This window comes from Sminthopsis crassicaudata, chromosome 3 (assembly GCF_048593235.1).
Source record: "Sminthopsis crassicaudata isolate SCR6 chromosome 3, ASM4859323v1, whole genome shotgun sequence".
Lineage (NCBI taxonomy): Eukaryota > Metazoa > Chordata > Mammalia > Dasyuromorphia > Dasyuridae > Sminthopsis > Sminthopsis crassicaudata.
The window spans coordinates 153,985,598-154,001,863 of record NC_133619.1 but is presented as its reverse complement, the minus strand read 5'-3'; the positions used below and the strand labels follow the sequence as shown (position 1 = coordinate 154,001,863).

The following is a 16,266-nucleotide window of genomic DNA, read 5'->3' as shown; positions in this document are numbered from 1 at the left end:
CCTGTATCCCTATTCCTATTCTGCCATTACCTATATGAAAACAAAGCAACCTCTATATAATGCTAGAAACAAAAAGCTACACTTTAGGATCATTATTGCAAAAAAGAAAAAGAAAGACAAACCAGCTAGGCCTGCTGTTGAACCTTTCCATATTTATCTATACTGGTCCATGAACAATAGGCAAGTCTCTACTCAAAATCTTTCTAAGTTGATAGAACTTCCCAGAAATTGATAAAACATTCTCAGCGAATGGTCTTTGAGAAGACTGAATCACCTCCTAAGTACAAAGAAGCATCAAAATTGAACTTTTCTGTAATTGGAATATCTGCTAATTGTCTTCAAATACTTGTTTTAAAATACTCTTTTAAAAAGGGATCATATAAAGGCCTAATTTCCAAAATATATAGAGAATTGATTCTAATTTATAAGAAATCGAGCCATTCTCCAATTGATAAATGGTAAAGGATAGGAACAGACAGTTCTCAGATGAAGAAATTAAAACTATTTCTAGCCATATGAAAAGATGCTCCAAGTCATTATTAATCAGAGAGATGCAAATTAAGACAACTCCGAGATACCACTACACACCTGTCAGATTGGCAAGAATGACAGGGAAAGATAATGTGGAATGTTGGAGGAGATGTGGGAAAATTGGGAAACTGATGCACATTGTTGATGGAATTGTGAATGGATCCAGCCATTCTGGAGAGCAATTTGGAACTATACTCAAAAAGTTATCAAACTGTGCTGCATACCCTTTGACCCAGCAGTGTTACTCATGGGCTTATATCCCAAAGAGATTTTAAAGAAGGTAAAGGGACCTGTGTGTACAAGAATGCTTGTGGTAGCCCTCTTTGTAGTGCCAGAAACTGGAAACTGAGTGGATGCCCATCAATTGGAGAATGGCTGAATAAATTGTGGCATATGAATATTTGGGATATTATTGTTCTTTAAGAAATGACCAGCAGGATGATTTCAGAAAGGCCTGGAGAGACTTAGATGAACTGATGCTGAGTGAAATGAGCAGGACCAGGAGATCATTATATACTTCAACAACAATATTATGATGATCAATTCTGATGGACATGGCCCTCTTCAACAATGAGATGAACCAAATCAGTTCCAATAGAGCAGTAATGAATTGAACCAGCTACATTCAGCAAAAGAACCCGGGGAGTTGACTATGAATCGCTATATAGAATTCCCAATCCCTCTATTTTTGTCTGCCTACATTTTTGATTTCCTTCACAGGCTAATTGTACACTATTTCAAGTCTGATTCTTTTTGTACAGCAAAATAGCTGTATGGACATGTATACATATATTGTATTTAACTTATACTTTAACATATTTAACATGTATTGGTCAGCCTGACATCTGGGGGAGGGAGTGGGTGGAAGGAGGGGAAAAATTGGAACAAAAAGTTTTGCAATTGTCAATGCTGAAAAATTACCCATGCATATATCTTGTAAATAAAAAGCTATAATTTAAAAAAAAAAAAAAAAAGGGAATCATACATTCTAGGTAGCCCTAAAAGGTAGAATTATAACCAGTAAGTTTCTAAAAAGTAAACTTCAGCTTCATAATGAACTCTATCAAAGATATCCAAGAATAGAATTGTGTTATAATTCATTCATTTTCAGTTATGGCTGACTCTTCATAAACCCTATTTGGAATTGTTGGGGTTTTTTTTAATAGTTTTTTATTTATAAAACATATGCATGGATAATTTTTTCAACATTGACCCCTGCAAAACCTTCTCTTCCAACTTTTCCCCTCCTTCCCCCCATCAGCTCCCCTAGATGGCAGGTAGTCCAATACATGTTAAATGCAATACATGTGTACATATTTATACAGTTATTTTGCTGCATGAGAAAAATCAGATTTAAAAAGAAGGTAAAAACAATCTGAGAAGGAAAACAAAAATGCAGGCAGACAATAACAGAAAGAGTGGAAATGCTATATTGTGGTCCACACTCATTTCCGTAGTTATTTTGCTGGATGTAGCTGGTTCTCTTCATTACTGAACAATTGTAACTGATTTAGATCATCTCATTGTTGAAGAGGGCCACATCCATCAGAGTTGATGACCATGTAGTATTGTTATTGAAGTCTATAATGACCTCCTGGTTCTGCTCATTTCACTTAGCATTAGTTCATGTTAGTCTCTCCAAGCCTTTCTTATAATTCTGCTGGTTATTTCTTAAAGAACAATAATATTCCATAACATTCATATATCACAATTTACTCAGCCATTCTCCAGCTGTTGAGCATCCACTCAGTTTCCAGTTTCTAGCCACTACAAAAAAAGGGCTGCCACAAACATTCTTGTCCCTTTCCCTTCTTTAAGATCTCTTTGGGATATAAGCCCAGTACTAACACTGCTGGATCAAAGGGTATGCACAGTTTGATAACTTTTTGAACATAATTCCAAATTACTCCAGAATGGTTGGATTCATTCACAATTCCACAATGTATTAGTGTCCCAGTTTTCCCACATCCCCTCCAACATTCCTCATTATCTTTTCCTGTCATCCTAGCTAATCGGTGTGTAGTGGTATCGCAGAACTGTCTTAATTTGCATTTTTCTAGTCAATAATGATTTGGAGCAACTTTTCACATGACTAGAAATAGTTTCAATTTCTTCATCCAAAAATTGTCTCTTCCTATCCTTTACCATTTATCAATTGGAGAATGGCTTGATTTCTTATAAATTAGAGTCAATTCTCTTTATATTTTGGAAATAAGGCCTTTATCAGAACCTTTAACTATAAAAATGTTTTCCCAGCTTATTGCTTCCTTTCTAATCTTGTCTGCATTAGTTTTGTTTGTACAAAAACTTGTTAACTTAATGTAATCAAAATTTTCTATTTTGTGATCAGTGGCAATCTCTAGCTCTCTTTTAAAATCCCTTTTAATTTCTTCTATGAAATTTCTATAATTTCTTTGTGTGGTGGGGACCAGATCATATCCCCTTTGGGGATTCATCTAGAGACAATATGTTTTTAGTCTCCTCAGGGTTTGAAATCTCTTTTTTAACATAGAAGCTATCTATAGTTAGAGCCCACTTTGTCTTTTTACCCATTTTAACAAAAAGAAAAAGAAAAAAAAAAAAAGGCTGTAGTCTGCTTCTGGGGCAATGAATGTTTGCCAAGCTTCCTTAACAGACAATAGGAAGTGGCATCAGAATGACAGTGGAAAAGCAGCGGCAGCACTGGTCTCAGGCAGTGTTTAGTCAGTGTGGCCAGGTCCTGTGAGACTCCGGGACTTTGGGGTACACTCTTAGCCTTCTGTGCTTATGTTAGAAGTTTTATGCCTTCTCTGCTGATCTGCTGGCTTGCTGCCAGGGCAGAGTAGCCAACACTGATAGAATCCTTCCCATAGATTTTCCACCTGCAGAGACCACACCCCACCCCTGGTCTGTTCAGTGTGAGCTGTCCTCCATGCTCTGCCTGCACCTGGTCTCCTCCCATGCCTGTACTCAACCAAAGTAATCCTTTCCTGGTGATCTTTGATATTATCTTCACTTGGTAATGTGTCGTACTCATTATTTGTGTACCCAATATTTGTGGGTTCTGACAGTCTAGCACTAATTCTGAGGCTGCATTTTGTAAACTAAAGGGTAGTAGGGGAGCTCAGAATGAAGCATGTGTCTTCTCTGCCATCTTGGCTTTGGCTCTTATTTGAAGTTTTTTTGTCAAAGATAATAGAGCAGTTTGCAAAATTTTACAAATAGGGAAACTGAGGGAGGCAGGAGTAATTGTCTAAGGACATATTTGATCTCAAGAAGAGGGCTTCTGACTCCAGGTCAACATGTTAACCACTGCAACTTTTAGCAGCCTCAAGATTAGAATATGTTGCTTTTATGAAGTCAGAAGTTCCTTGACACTGGAAATACACAAATTGAAAATAAATAATTATCTGTCATATATGTCAAAGGAAAAATTTATGCAGTAGGTGGGAGGTTTTGCTATCCTTACGTAGTTTGAATCACAGTTTCTCTATCATTTTCACTCAGTCTATTCATTTGGTACATTATATTGCCCATGTTCTGTTATTGAGAGATGACATGGTGACGTAGGCCTCAAAGCCAAAAAAGAACTCAGTTAAAATTCTATTCCTGATAATTACTGGTTATGGCTTTGAGCAAATTAATTAACTTTTCAGAGTATGAGATGATTCTTTAAGACTACAGTTTTGCAGAAAAGTTGCCAACCTTTAGAAGTTGATGACATTTCTTCACCTGGGAATTCTGTATACCAATAAATTCACAGGTTGAGTTCTTATTCTCATTCTTTTGATATTGTATCCATTTAAAATGTGTGTGTGTGTGTGTGTGTCCATTTAAAAATGTGTGTGTGTGTGTGTGTGTGTGTGTGTGTGTGTGTGTGTGTGTGTGTGTGTGTAGCATTTTGAAAGAATTAACCTCAGACTGCTAAAGTTTTTCTGGAGTTATCGAAGATTTAGCCTTATGACAATTCCTGAAACCAATAATTTTTAGAGCTACATATACTTGTTTCATCTCCATGCTGACTTCTGTGTACTTCTGTTCTTTTGGAATCAGTTGATTCCCACTTAAAGCCTGCAGGATGATCCAGTGGCATATCTTTGAATATCTTCTTAGTCACTAATAGGCTTTGATTTGATTTGATAGATATGTATAGGCTAACATTCTTTGACTTCCCATCTATCTAAGAGATTTAATTTTTTTTTTGCTGTTAAAGCTTTATCTTTTTAAAACATATGCATTGACAGAAACTGGAAACAGTGGATGCCCATCAATTGGAGTGGCTGAATAAATTGTGGTATATGAATATTATGGAATATTATGTTCTGTAAGAAATGACCAGCAGGATGATTTCAGAAAGGCCTGGAGAGACTTATGTGAACTGATGCTGAGTGAAATGAGCAGGATCAGGAGATCATTATATACTTCAACAACAATACTATATAATGATCAATTCTGATGGACATGGCCCTCTTCAACAGTGAGATGAACCAAATCAGTTCCAATAGAGCAGTAATGAATTGAACCAGCTACACCTAGTGAAAGTCTCTGGGAGATGACTATGAACCACTACATAGAATTCCCAGTCCTTCTATTTTTGTCCGCCTGAATTTTTTATTTCTTCACAGGTTCACTGTACACTATTTCAAAGTCCGATTCTTTTTGTACAGCAAAATAACTGTATGGACATGTATACATATATTGTATTTAACTTATACTTTAACATATTTAACATGTATCGATCAATCTTCCATCTCAGGGAGGAAGTGGGGGAAAGGAGGGGAAAAATTGGAACAAAAGGTTTTGCAACTATCAGTGCTGAAAAATTACCCATGCATATATCTAGTAAATGAAAAGCTATTATAAAAAAATATGCATTGATAATTTTTCAACACTGACCCCTGCAAAACCTTGTGTTCCAAATTTTCCTTCTATGTAGAAATATCTCAAAGAAAGTCACAGTTGGTCAGAAAAATGCAAATTAAGACAATCTTGCAGTACTACTACACACTTCTCAGATTAGCTAAAATGACAGGAAAAGATAATGCTGAATGTTGGAGATTATGTGGGAAAACTAGGACATTGATACATTGTTGGTAGAACTATGAATGGATCCAGCCATTCTAGAGAGCAATTTGGAATTATGCTCAAAAAATTATCAAACTGTGCATACCCTTGGATCCAGCATTGTTTCTACTGGATTTATATCCCAAAGAGATCCACATGTGCAAAAATGTTTGTGGCAGCTCTTTTTGTAGTGGCGAGAAATTGGATACTGAGTGAATGCCTGATGTTATAAGTGATGTTAGAAAATGGCTGAATAAGTTATGGTTTATGAATGTAATGGAATATTGTTCTATAAGAAACTATCAGTAGGATTTCAGAGTCCTGGAGAGACTTATATGAACTGATGCAAAGTGAAATGAGCAGGATCAGGAGATCATTGTATACAGGCAATAGCAAGACTATCTGATAATCAATTCTCATGGACATGCCTCTTTTCAATAATGAGATGACTGAGGTCAGTTCCAATAATCTTGTGATGAAGAGAGTTATCTACACCGAGAGAGAGAGAGAGAAGGGTAGGAACTGAAGGTGGATCTCAATATAGTATTTTCACTTTTTTGTTGTTATTTGCTTGTATTTTGTTTTCTTTCTCATTTTTTCCTTTTTGATCTTATTTTTCTTGTGCAGCAAGATAAGTGTATAAATATGTATGCGTATATTGAGTTTAACATATTTTAACATATTTAACATATATTGGACTACTTGCTATCTAGGGGAGTTGGGTGAGGGCAAGGGGGGGAAATTTAGAACACAAGGTTTTGCAAGGGTCAGTGTTGAAAAATTATCAATGCATATGTTTTAAAAATAAAAAGCTTTAATAAAAAAAAATGAAATCTCTCAGATGGGAAGTCAAAGAATGTTAGCCTATACATACCTATCAAATCAAAGCCTGCTAGTGACTATGAAGATGTTCAGAACTATGCCATTGGGTCTAGGCAGGTAATTTCATCCTGCAGACTTTAAGTGGGAACCAACAGATTCCAAAAGACCATTCTGCTTATTGTATAGAAAAATCCTGATTTTTGCCGGGTTCAGGGTACTCAACTGAGAACAAATTCACCTCATGTAACTAAATGTCTCAGCTCAATTAAACATCATAATTTGGAGTCTTCCTCTTAAGGATAATCTTTTATGTCAGTCTTCTTTCTGCCTGTCAGGCTGTTGATTACTTGGCTACTCTTTCCCTCCTGTAATAGTATAGTATCTTTTCTACTTGGGGTCACCTCAGATTTAGAAAAAAAGCTGTAGGAGAATTTTTCTCCATATGAAATTCCTGGTACATTTTGCAATAGCAGGGCATTGTAGGATTGTTAAGATACATAATATTGAATCTTACAATTCTTTGATAAGCAATGCCCCTATACATAGTTGTAAATACCATTTACAAAGACTAGGACCATATCCCTCTACAAAAGTGTCCATTGCCTTCCCTCACATAGTGTGCTGACTGTAGAGAAAGAGGAAAGAAAGCCCTTTATTCATTTATACATTGTATGGAGTTTCTCCAAAAAGCTTTGTGAAATTACTTCTATAGCCTTCAGGTATCTAGTTACCTCTCTAGTGGTGAGAAACCATAGTTCCAGCTTAGCAGGGGTTCAGGATAAATTCTTATCATTGCCATCATGGTGGCATTCCTACAGGAATCATCTTAACATCAGATGGACCCCCAAAGATCATAGCAGGAATTTCAGAATAACCTATTGGGTGACCGATATCTTAAAAAGAGATAGGTTGCCAACTCTCAAGGCTTATATGAAGGAGACTTTGTTGCAAGGGCTAATTTAACCAACTTCTTGAATGTTTCTGAGCACATGATAAGAATATCAAAACCTGAACGTTAACTCCTGCTGCTCACCTCAGCAGGGGTCAACTGGCTCTTACCTTCACCAGGTCTTCGGACTTCTGGGCTCCAATTAGCTGAATTGGAGATTGACCTCAAGGGCCCCCACAGAACACCCAACTCATACGAGTATGTGGCAACAAGTCTTTATTCTATTACTTCACTATATAGAGTTCCCTCTCTAAATTCCTCTAGAATCCTAATAATCCCCTCCCCTTTCTGCAATCCCCTTTTCTGTTGTCTCCAGGTCACGTGTCAGAGAGTGCCAGAGCCATGTGCATAATCATTCAAGAGAGAGGAGGGCTTCCACCTTGTTGTATGAGGCTTACTCAATGCCATCAAAGTCCTATTTTGGACTCAGGCTGAATAAATCTCCCAGTGCCTCTTACTCTGCTCTTGAGATTTGCCCTTTACTCTAACACCTGAGGAGTAGAAATCAGCATTAACAGAAGGTTAATTCTAATTAATTATAGGTGTTAATCAACAATCATTTATTTAGTACCCATTCTATGGCAAACACCACTTAGGCAATTAAAATTATGATAACAAAAATGATTCAGGGAGAGTAACTGCTCTCAGGGAGCTTACATTCTATTGTGGAAAACAGCCTGCTTATATTTATATATATATATGTGTGTGTGTGTGTGTGTGTGTGTGTGTGTGTGTGTGTGTGTGTGTGTGTGTGTGTGTGTGTGTAGGTCTGTATTTACATTTGAATGTATATACATATACATGCATTGTATATATATAATGCAAAATAAATACAAGGCAATTTAGTCAGGGAAGGCAGTAGCAATTAAAGGAATCAGGAAACCCCTTGTGTAGAAGATAACACTTAAGATGAGTATTGAAGGAAATAGAAGATTATAAAGTGGAGGGGAGGAGGAAAAGCATTATAGTCCAATGGCACAGTGATGGGAATGAAACAAAGTTTTTAAGGAACAGCAAAGGTAGTTCAAGTAAATCATGGATTGCAGAAAGGGGAATTAACATAAGCATATTCTTGTGTGTAGTGTTTCTACTGAGAAATAAAAACATAGGGAAGAAACTTAGATCATAAACCTGAAAAAAAAAATTAATTCCTTCATTTTACAGAGTGGAAAATTAGACCTAATTAAATTATTTGCCCCAAGACATAGAGGTAGCAAGTAAGTGAGCCAAGATTAAAATGTGGTATCACCTGACTCCAAATTTGGTGTTCTTCCTACATTATTTGGCTTCCAAAGACCAATAGAAATTTCTTAAACAGCAATTACTCAAGGTAAATGTTTAGGGTCTCTTTTATAATTCTTCATGGAGACAAATTTCTAAATTGCACCAAATAACCTTTATAATTTATCTTAATTGGCAGGTAACAAGGAAGGAACTCAATTTTCCATATTCTGGGTGCTGCTGAGTATTCTTTTGAGTGCCATAGCTATGCTATGCAAAGAACAAGGGATTACAGTACTGGTAAGGACTCTGCCAGTTGTTTCAACTCTCATGTTGCTGCCACTTTGTGACACAGTTGCCCTTTTATATATATTGTTATGATTCATCCTGGCATTTTGGTGAAGTTTTTCCAGTAACATATATTGAGTATAGCCACCAATTGAATTCGTTATGGGTTATTAATTCAGAGAGTATATTTCCTCATGCAAACAGTTTAATTTATACTTGTATATAATGTGTTCTTTCCCCATTTCTTATAGAATGACATTGTAAGATGCAAAGCTTTTCTTTCTCTCATCTATATCTGTATTTGAATGCCTACTTGAAGTGATGATTTTTTGAAGAATAACTAGTTGTGGTCTTCCAGTGATTATGATTATTACTTTAGATAGGAAATTGGCTGTAAACTATAATTTGTAAAGAATGATCAACAAGAACATTTCAATTTTAAAATAACACTGATCCATTACAAATGTCTCAAGAAAAAAGAGAGGAACTGCCACGAAAATATGATTATTTTCTAATGGACTCAAAATTTTTGGAATGAATTATACAGGATTGATTGGCTCTTTAAGGTAATTCTTTCTCCTTATTTCTTGTGGCACATCAAAAGCATTTTCATTCCTAGCAATGAAACTTCATGAGTTTTAGCTGGTAGTGATGAGAGGTTGATGAGGCTGGTTCTGTCACTGAATTTTGCTCTATAATTGAGGATAAAGAAAATGTTGCCCTATAACTTTGGGGTTTCTTTATGTGTAAAGCTGACACTAGAATCTTCCTCTGTCCCCAAGCTGTCATGTGTCTAGAATCTTTGTAAAGTTTAAGTTGACAATTTCTCAGCTAGAAAACAATCTACAACAGTATTACTTAAAATGGAATTTTATATAGTATTGCTAAACTATAACAATATTCTTAAAAGGGGGTAGTGTTTTCTGAGAGTTCTGATCAACCTAGACATGTTACTAACTCACTGGTCTTAATTTAGAAAATATAAATTGCCTTATTTACCATATTCAAAAATACATGTTATGCATCATCAAGGCATTTTAGAAGACAATTTGAGGTGTATTTGGGAGAGGGTGGTTAAGAGGATTTGAACTTAAGTCTTTCTGATTCCAAATCCATCCATTGTATGTTTAAAATATGCCTTTTTAGTCATTTTAATAAAAAAAATTGTTTTAATAAAAATCAGATACTTAGTTATAAATCTAGGTGGACATGAGCAGAAATGCTGTGTGATCCTGGGGAAGTCACTTAACCTTTGTTTTTGTCAGTTTCCTTACCTGTTAAATTAGGATAATAATAACACTTACCTCCCAGGGTTGCTGTGAGTACCAAATGAGATAACATTAAAGAGTTTAGCACAGTACCTGACACATAGTAAGTACTTGCACAGTATTGCTGCAGCTGGAGGTGGAATTAGGGGGAAGAAAGACTACTATACTTTTCTCCTAGAGAGTGAAGTGAGGAAAAGCCTCCCTTGGTTGCTTAAAAAGAAAACCAAATAGTGATGTTAAAGGTACCAGAGGAAGAAGCATCTCTTTTCTGCTTCTCTTTCCTGTTAACCTGAGGGATAAAATTAGGGAAATACCTGAGGGATACTTACCTCACAGTTTTGTTGTTAGTGAGATGATTTGTTTGCTTTTCAAAAACTATACTATTAGCTATTAATCATATTACTCTAGTCACTATGGGGCATGCAAAAAAAAAAATCCCATTTAATTCGGAAGCATGTATAAATACCTGTAAAATTCATGACACTGTATGCCCTCCTTTCACATAGACAAAGACATGGAATACAATATATTCACAGATTAGTAAACTCAAAGTACATACAGGGTAAATTTCAGTGAGAGAATACTTGAACTTTTTTTTACTGAGGAAAGGATTTATATGAGTGGGCATCTTAATGAAACTCAGTAAAAATAAGATTAGTAAGGGGAGTATGTGAGGCATACAGAGGCTGGACAGGGAATAGCAAGTAATTCAATTTGGTGGCAGGAATACAGAGGATATAAAGGAAAATAATGTGAAATAAGAAAGTTATTATAGGAGATCATAGACTATCTAATAGGACTATCACCAAGTCCAACCCCCTCATTTTATAGATGAGTAAGCTGAGGCACTGGAGGGACCTAGAAACTTGCTTCAAAGTCTCACAAATGGGTGGACGTTAAAAAACTAACACAGGAGTTTGCATTTTATCAGAGGCAATAAGGAGCCACTAGAGCTTCATTCATAGGGGAATTACATTTAAATCCCTGCTTTAGGATCACTAAATCTCTTTTGATCTCCTACTAGCTTGCCCTTCCACTATTTTTTCTCATGCTTTTTGAACATTTCATTTCATCTTCAGTCTTTTCTTATCACCTATGAACATTGAGATGAATTGGGGAATGCCAATAGAAAGGTAGACAGGAGGAGGAAGGAAAGGAGGGAGGAAAAGAGAAAGAAGGAAGGAAGGAAAAAAGGATGGAAAAGAGGAAAGGAAGGGGAGGAAGAAAAGAGTAAGGGAGGGAGGGAGGAAAAAGTGAGGGAAGAAAAAGAGGGAGAGAGGGAGGAAGGGAAAAAAGGAAGGAGGGAGAAAGAGAGTAAAGCTCAAAAGCACTATGTGATATTAGTACAGTCATAAATGTGATAGAATATTTGATCAAAGTTTGACATATTAATTGATTCTGAACTGCTGTCATGTAGAATTGTAAAATTTACTATTTTAGAGATAAGTGAGACCTTATCAGTCTTGCAAACTAATCCTCTACTTGTTGGTCTATTTTACAGTAATAATGCTTACATAGTGATATAAAACAGAGATCAACTTTTCCATAATTAATTAGTATATTTGTTGTTTTGATAGGGTTTCAATGCTGTATTTGATGCCCTGGTGATAAGCAAATTAAATATTTTAGAAATTGTTCAAAAGGTACGACATAAAGAAAAGTCTTTGGAGGTGAGTATGTATATTCTGTTTACTCAAGACATCCAAAATGTGAAGTGCTACAGCAGATTAAAGTTCTGTCTTCATTATGTTTAATGAAATATTTGCATTTTAAAATAATCAAATACAATAATCAAAGAAGTTAAGGCAGAATTGTCTTGTGTCTTTAACTGCAACATTGCTGCTTGGCTACTACTGCAGTCAGTATCAACATCTTTGCTTTTTTTTTTTTTTCTTTTTTAGAATATTGGATGGCTTAAGAACGGGAATCTTCTCTTCAGAATGACTCTCCTGTTTTTTGGAGGGGCAACAATACTTTATATGCGCTGGAAAATTATGGGCACTGGGCCACCAGCCTTTACTGAAGTTGACAACCCAGCATCCTTTGCAGATAGCATATTTATCAGAGTGAGTCTGGAGATATGCCACTTGGGTTTCTTTGTTTAAAAAAAGATTCCTAATTCCTTGATTGCTGAGTCCTTTAGATCTGCCTTTGATAGGATAGTTAGTGCTTATTTTTTAAGATTAATGATTATTCTTAGAACTGGTTCTCAGCACTAAGAGACTTATTTTTTTTTTTTTCTCTTTTGCCTTATTGCCTTATTAGATTTTTAGTACTCTTAATCCTCCCATTCCATCTTCATTGAAGAACATTTTGGATTGATAATAGGTGTCAAGAGACATTAGTTTTATCCACCAGTAATGTGAAGACCTTTTAAAAATTATTTGGATTTACTTCATTTTTCTAAAGGTCAAGAGGAGGAAAAAGGAGGTGATCAAATGGCAGATATTTTCTGTGCTATATACAGCAAGGAGGATTTAAGAACCTATGATAGAATTCCATTACGCTTCTGCTTTCAGGAAACCTGAACAAACTTCCCTCTTCTTCCCCCCCCCCCCCCATCAACTTTTTATGTTATAAACATTATATGTCACTGTTTGAATTTGTTGAAATCTGAATGTAGTTTTGCCAGATTACAAAATATTGTCCCCTGCCCCAAATAAAATCTTGTAGATTTACTTCATCCAAGTTTTTTTTTTTTTTTTTTTTTTTTTTTCCCCACAAGAAACATCTTAAAAACCTCAAAGTGAAGATAGGATTTATTTTTTTTTTTAAGTTCAGTATCAAATGTTTGTTTTCCTTTTGACTGACAGGCTATAAACTATAATTACTACTATTCATTGAATGCATGGTTGCTGCTGTGTCCCTGGTGGCTGTGTTTTGATTGGTCAATGGGCTGCATACCCCTTATTAAGTCAGTCAGTGACTGGAGAATAATTGCACTAGCAGCACTTTGGTTCTGCCTAATTGGTCTAATATGCCAAGCTCTATGCTCTGAAGACAGCCATAAGAGAAGGTAAGAGGCAGTGCTGAATTTTAAAGTCTACACAAGGTTGAGTCAACAGTATTTTGCTAAATCCAGTACTGATCATTTTAATGATTCAATGGAAACAATATCCAGAATTATGTTTCAAATAAATATTCATGGCAATTACTACAGTTTCATCCCAGTTTGGGCCCATCACCAGAAATGACTAGTGGGATACAAACTTGGAGGAAGAGGTATGGATGGCTGCTTTATTTTTTAAAATCCCCATGAAGTGGCATTTTGAGATCCTTAACACCATAGGTGGTAAAGAGTAATTTGTGGTCAGAACAGAGAGTGTAATTGATGTGTGTTGTGGCCATCATTTCACAATTCTCTTAAAAAAAAAAAAAATACCCTTATGAAAGCTGTAGTGATTCTGTCATCTTGGTTTGATACAAAATAAACTGCCGTCCCAAAGAGGGTATTCTTTATTTCTAAAAAGGTTATTGAGAAAATAATTGGAAAAAAACAATTGTGTTTTGTGAAGAAGAAAAGTAGGTTTTACATCCTCCTGTAAGCAAAAGTCTTTTTTATTGTTATTAAATTATTAGTTTCTCAAAATAAATTAAGTTCTGAGTTTGCTAGTGTTTTTAAATTGGTTGCAGTTTTAAAGAAAAACAAACTCTTGTCCTCATGCAGTCATTTCTACAAGGGAAGCTGGATTGGTTTTTGTAAATATCATAAGAACCGAATACATAAAAGGCAGCCTCAAATTTGATCTAACTTATAATCACTCTGTTTCCATTTGCTGTTTATAATCATCTCTTTCACTTAGAAACAGTAACCTATTTCCACAACTATGTTTGAGTGACTAATATTCTTTCTCTTTGCTTAAGAATGTGGAAGGTGATATAGCCCCTTCATCAAAGAAAGACATAAAGCAAAACACATTTTCACTTATATTCATGTAATTCTTAAAATAAAGCTATGCTTATATGAAGTATTTTAATGAAGTTTCTAAAACAATTATTTATGTTTAAACCTACATTTTTATTGAGCTACTTCTGTATTTAGATGGTATAAAGTATCTGAAGAGTATTCTAATTAATAAGCTTACAAAACTGGACACATTTTTACTTAATTTTTTAGAGTAGTAGTATTTGTAAATTTCAGTGTCCTGTGTTTCAGAGTAATTTTCTCAGACAATTAGTAGAAAACACTATCAAAAAAATATTTGGGGGAGCAGCTAAGTGGTGCAGTGTATAGAACATCTACCCTGTAATCAGGAAGATCCAGGTTCAAATGCAGCCTCAGACAATTGACACTTACTGGCTGTATGACCTTAAGTCACTTAATCCTCATTGTTTTGCCCACAAAAAAAAAAGAATATTTGAGTTTTAAGAGTACAGTGGAAGGAACAGTGTATATGGAATAAGAAGTGAAATTTAAAATCTGCTTCTTCCACTTAGTGCAATATTAGGGGGGATCATTTAATCTCTTTAATCACTGATTTTTTTTCACCTGTTAATAGTTTGGATGAGGGGGCTTTGAGTGTCATAATGTGCTAATGAGTAAAGCTTCATTTATACATTTTTATATACTAATTTGCTATGTCATATGCTGAGTATAATAATTTGATCTGAATTATTGGTAGACATAGTGTCCCAGGTTGTATGGTTCTAATATCATTAGTTGATAACTGATAATATATGATATATATATATATATATATATAATATATCATATATTCTCCAGGTCATCCAAACAATATATACTATTATAAGCTGGCAATATATATTATATTAACATTTTTGACACTGACAAAAAAAGAACAGCTTTGATAACATATTTTATTTATACCATACAGGATAAGGCTTCAAGGTCTGAACAAAATAAAAGTCAACCATGGGGTTAAAAATTAAAGTCTACCTCAATTGTATCTCTTATTCTTTACTTTCATTGCCACATTAAACTCCCACTGATGATAATTGTCTTCATACAGCTTTTCTGATGAGTGTGACATAGTCTTCAAAAGTAGTTAATTTAATACTTACAGTTTATGACAAAAATGCATATTTTTCTTCTGAAGCTTAAGTATAGCTATTTTACTATTCTTTAATTTCTAGAATACTCACTCTGGGATTGGGATTTCTCATTATCCCATTTCTTCCTGCAAGTAACCTGTTTTTCAGAGTGGGATTTGTTGTTGCTGAAAGAGTCATCTACCTCCCCAGTATTGGATACTGCGTGCTTCTAACATATGGATTTGGAATACTAAGCAAACATACTAAGAAAAAGGTATTATCCTTGAAGCTTAACAGAGAGGACAGTGGTAGATCTATTAGTGAAATTTAACACATTTCTCTTCTCTTTAAGAAACTCATTGCTGCGACTGTACTAGGGATTTTACTCATAAATATGGTACGTTGTATTACCCGCTGTAGCCAGTGGAAAAATGAAGATCTGCTTTTCAGGAGTGCCCTGTCTGTGTGTCCTCTCAATGCTAAAGTAAGTTGATAAACATTTTAAAATAATATTTAAAAGAACATTTAATAAATTAAAAATACTTAAGGAAAATCATTTGAACTCAGCCATCCAAATGACAAAAAGTTTCAGTTTTTTTCACAGCACCAAGCACAGCACCATATATTTTTAAAAGTATTTAATATTTTCCCATAACTTTTGTAGTTATTTTGTTAAATTCAACATCATCAAAATGGTTATTCAAAATAGCCATATGTCAAAAAGTTATCTTAAAACAAATACTCATATGAGATCAAATTGACCAAATTATCCATTGAAATAATTGTAGGGGGGGCAGCTAGGTGGCGCAGTGGATAGAGCACCAGCCTTGAATTCAGGAGGACCTGAGTTCAAATGTGACCTTAGACACTTAACACTTCCTAGCTGTGTGATCCTGGGCAAGTCACTTAACCCCAGCCTTAGGGAAAAAAAAAAAAAAGAAAGAAAGAAAGAAAGAAAAAAAAAGAAATAATTGTAGGGTTGGTGGCATTGTTGTGAAATGACCTAAGGGAAGCTTAGTTTTATACAACCATGGCATTGAATTCCATGAAAACAAAGTCACAGACTGTTGTAATTAATAGAATCTTTAGAAATCATCTGGTCTAAGTTCAGGACTTAATGGTGGAAAGGAACCTTAGAAATCATCTAGCTCA

At 35.0% G+C, this 16,266-nt stretch overlaps 1 protein-coding gene across 2 annotated transcripts in view; it reads left to right on the top strand.

Annotated features, from left to right (window-relative positions):
• TMTC4 (transmembrane O-mannosyltransferase targeting cadherins 4) overlaps positions 1-16,266 on the top strand; it is an 89,152-nt gene that overhangs the window by 45,367 nt on the left and 27,519 nt on the right. For both annotated transcript variants that reach the window (XM_074299458.1, XM_074299459.1), the window contains 6 exons: positions 8,766-8,866; positions 11,700-11,792; positions 12,024-12,188; positions 12,936-13,138; positions 15,217-15,388; positions 15,467-15,598. In XM_074299458.1, the coding sequence (XP_074155559.1) occupies positions 8,766-8,866; positions 11,700-11,792; positions 12,024-12,188; positions 12,936-13,138; positions 15,217-15,388; positions 15,467-15,598 (866 nt within the window). The remainder of the gene's footprint in view (positions 1-8,765; positions 8,867-11,699; positions 11,793-12,023; positions 12,189-12,935; positions 13,139-15,216; positions 15,389-15,466; positions 15,599-16,266) is intronic.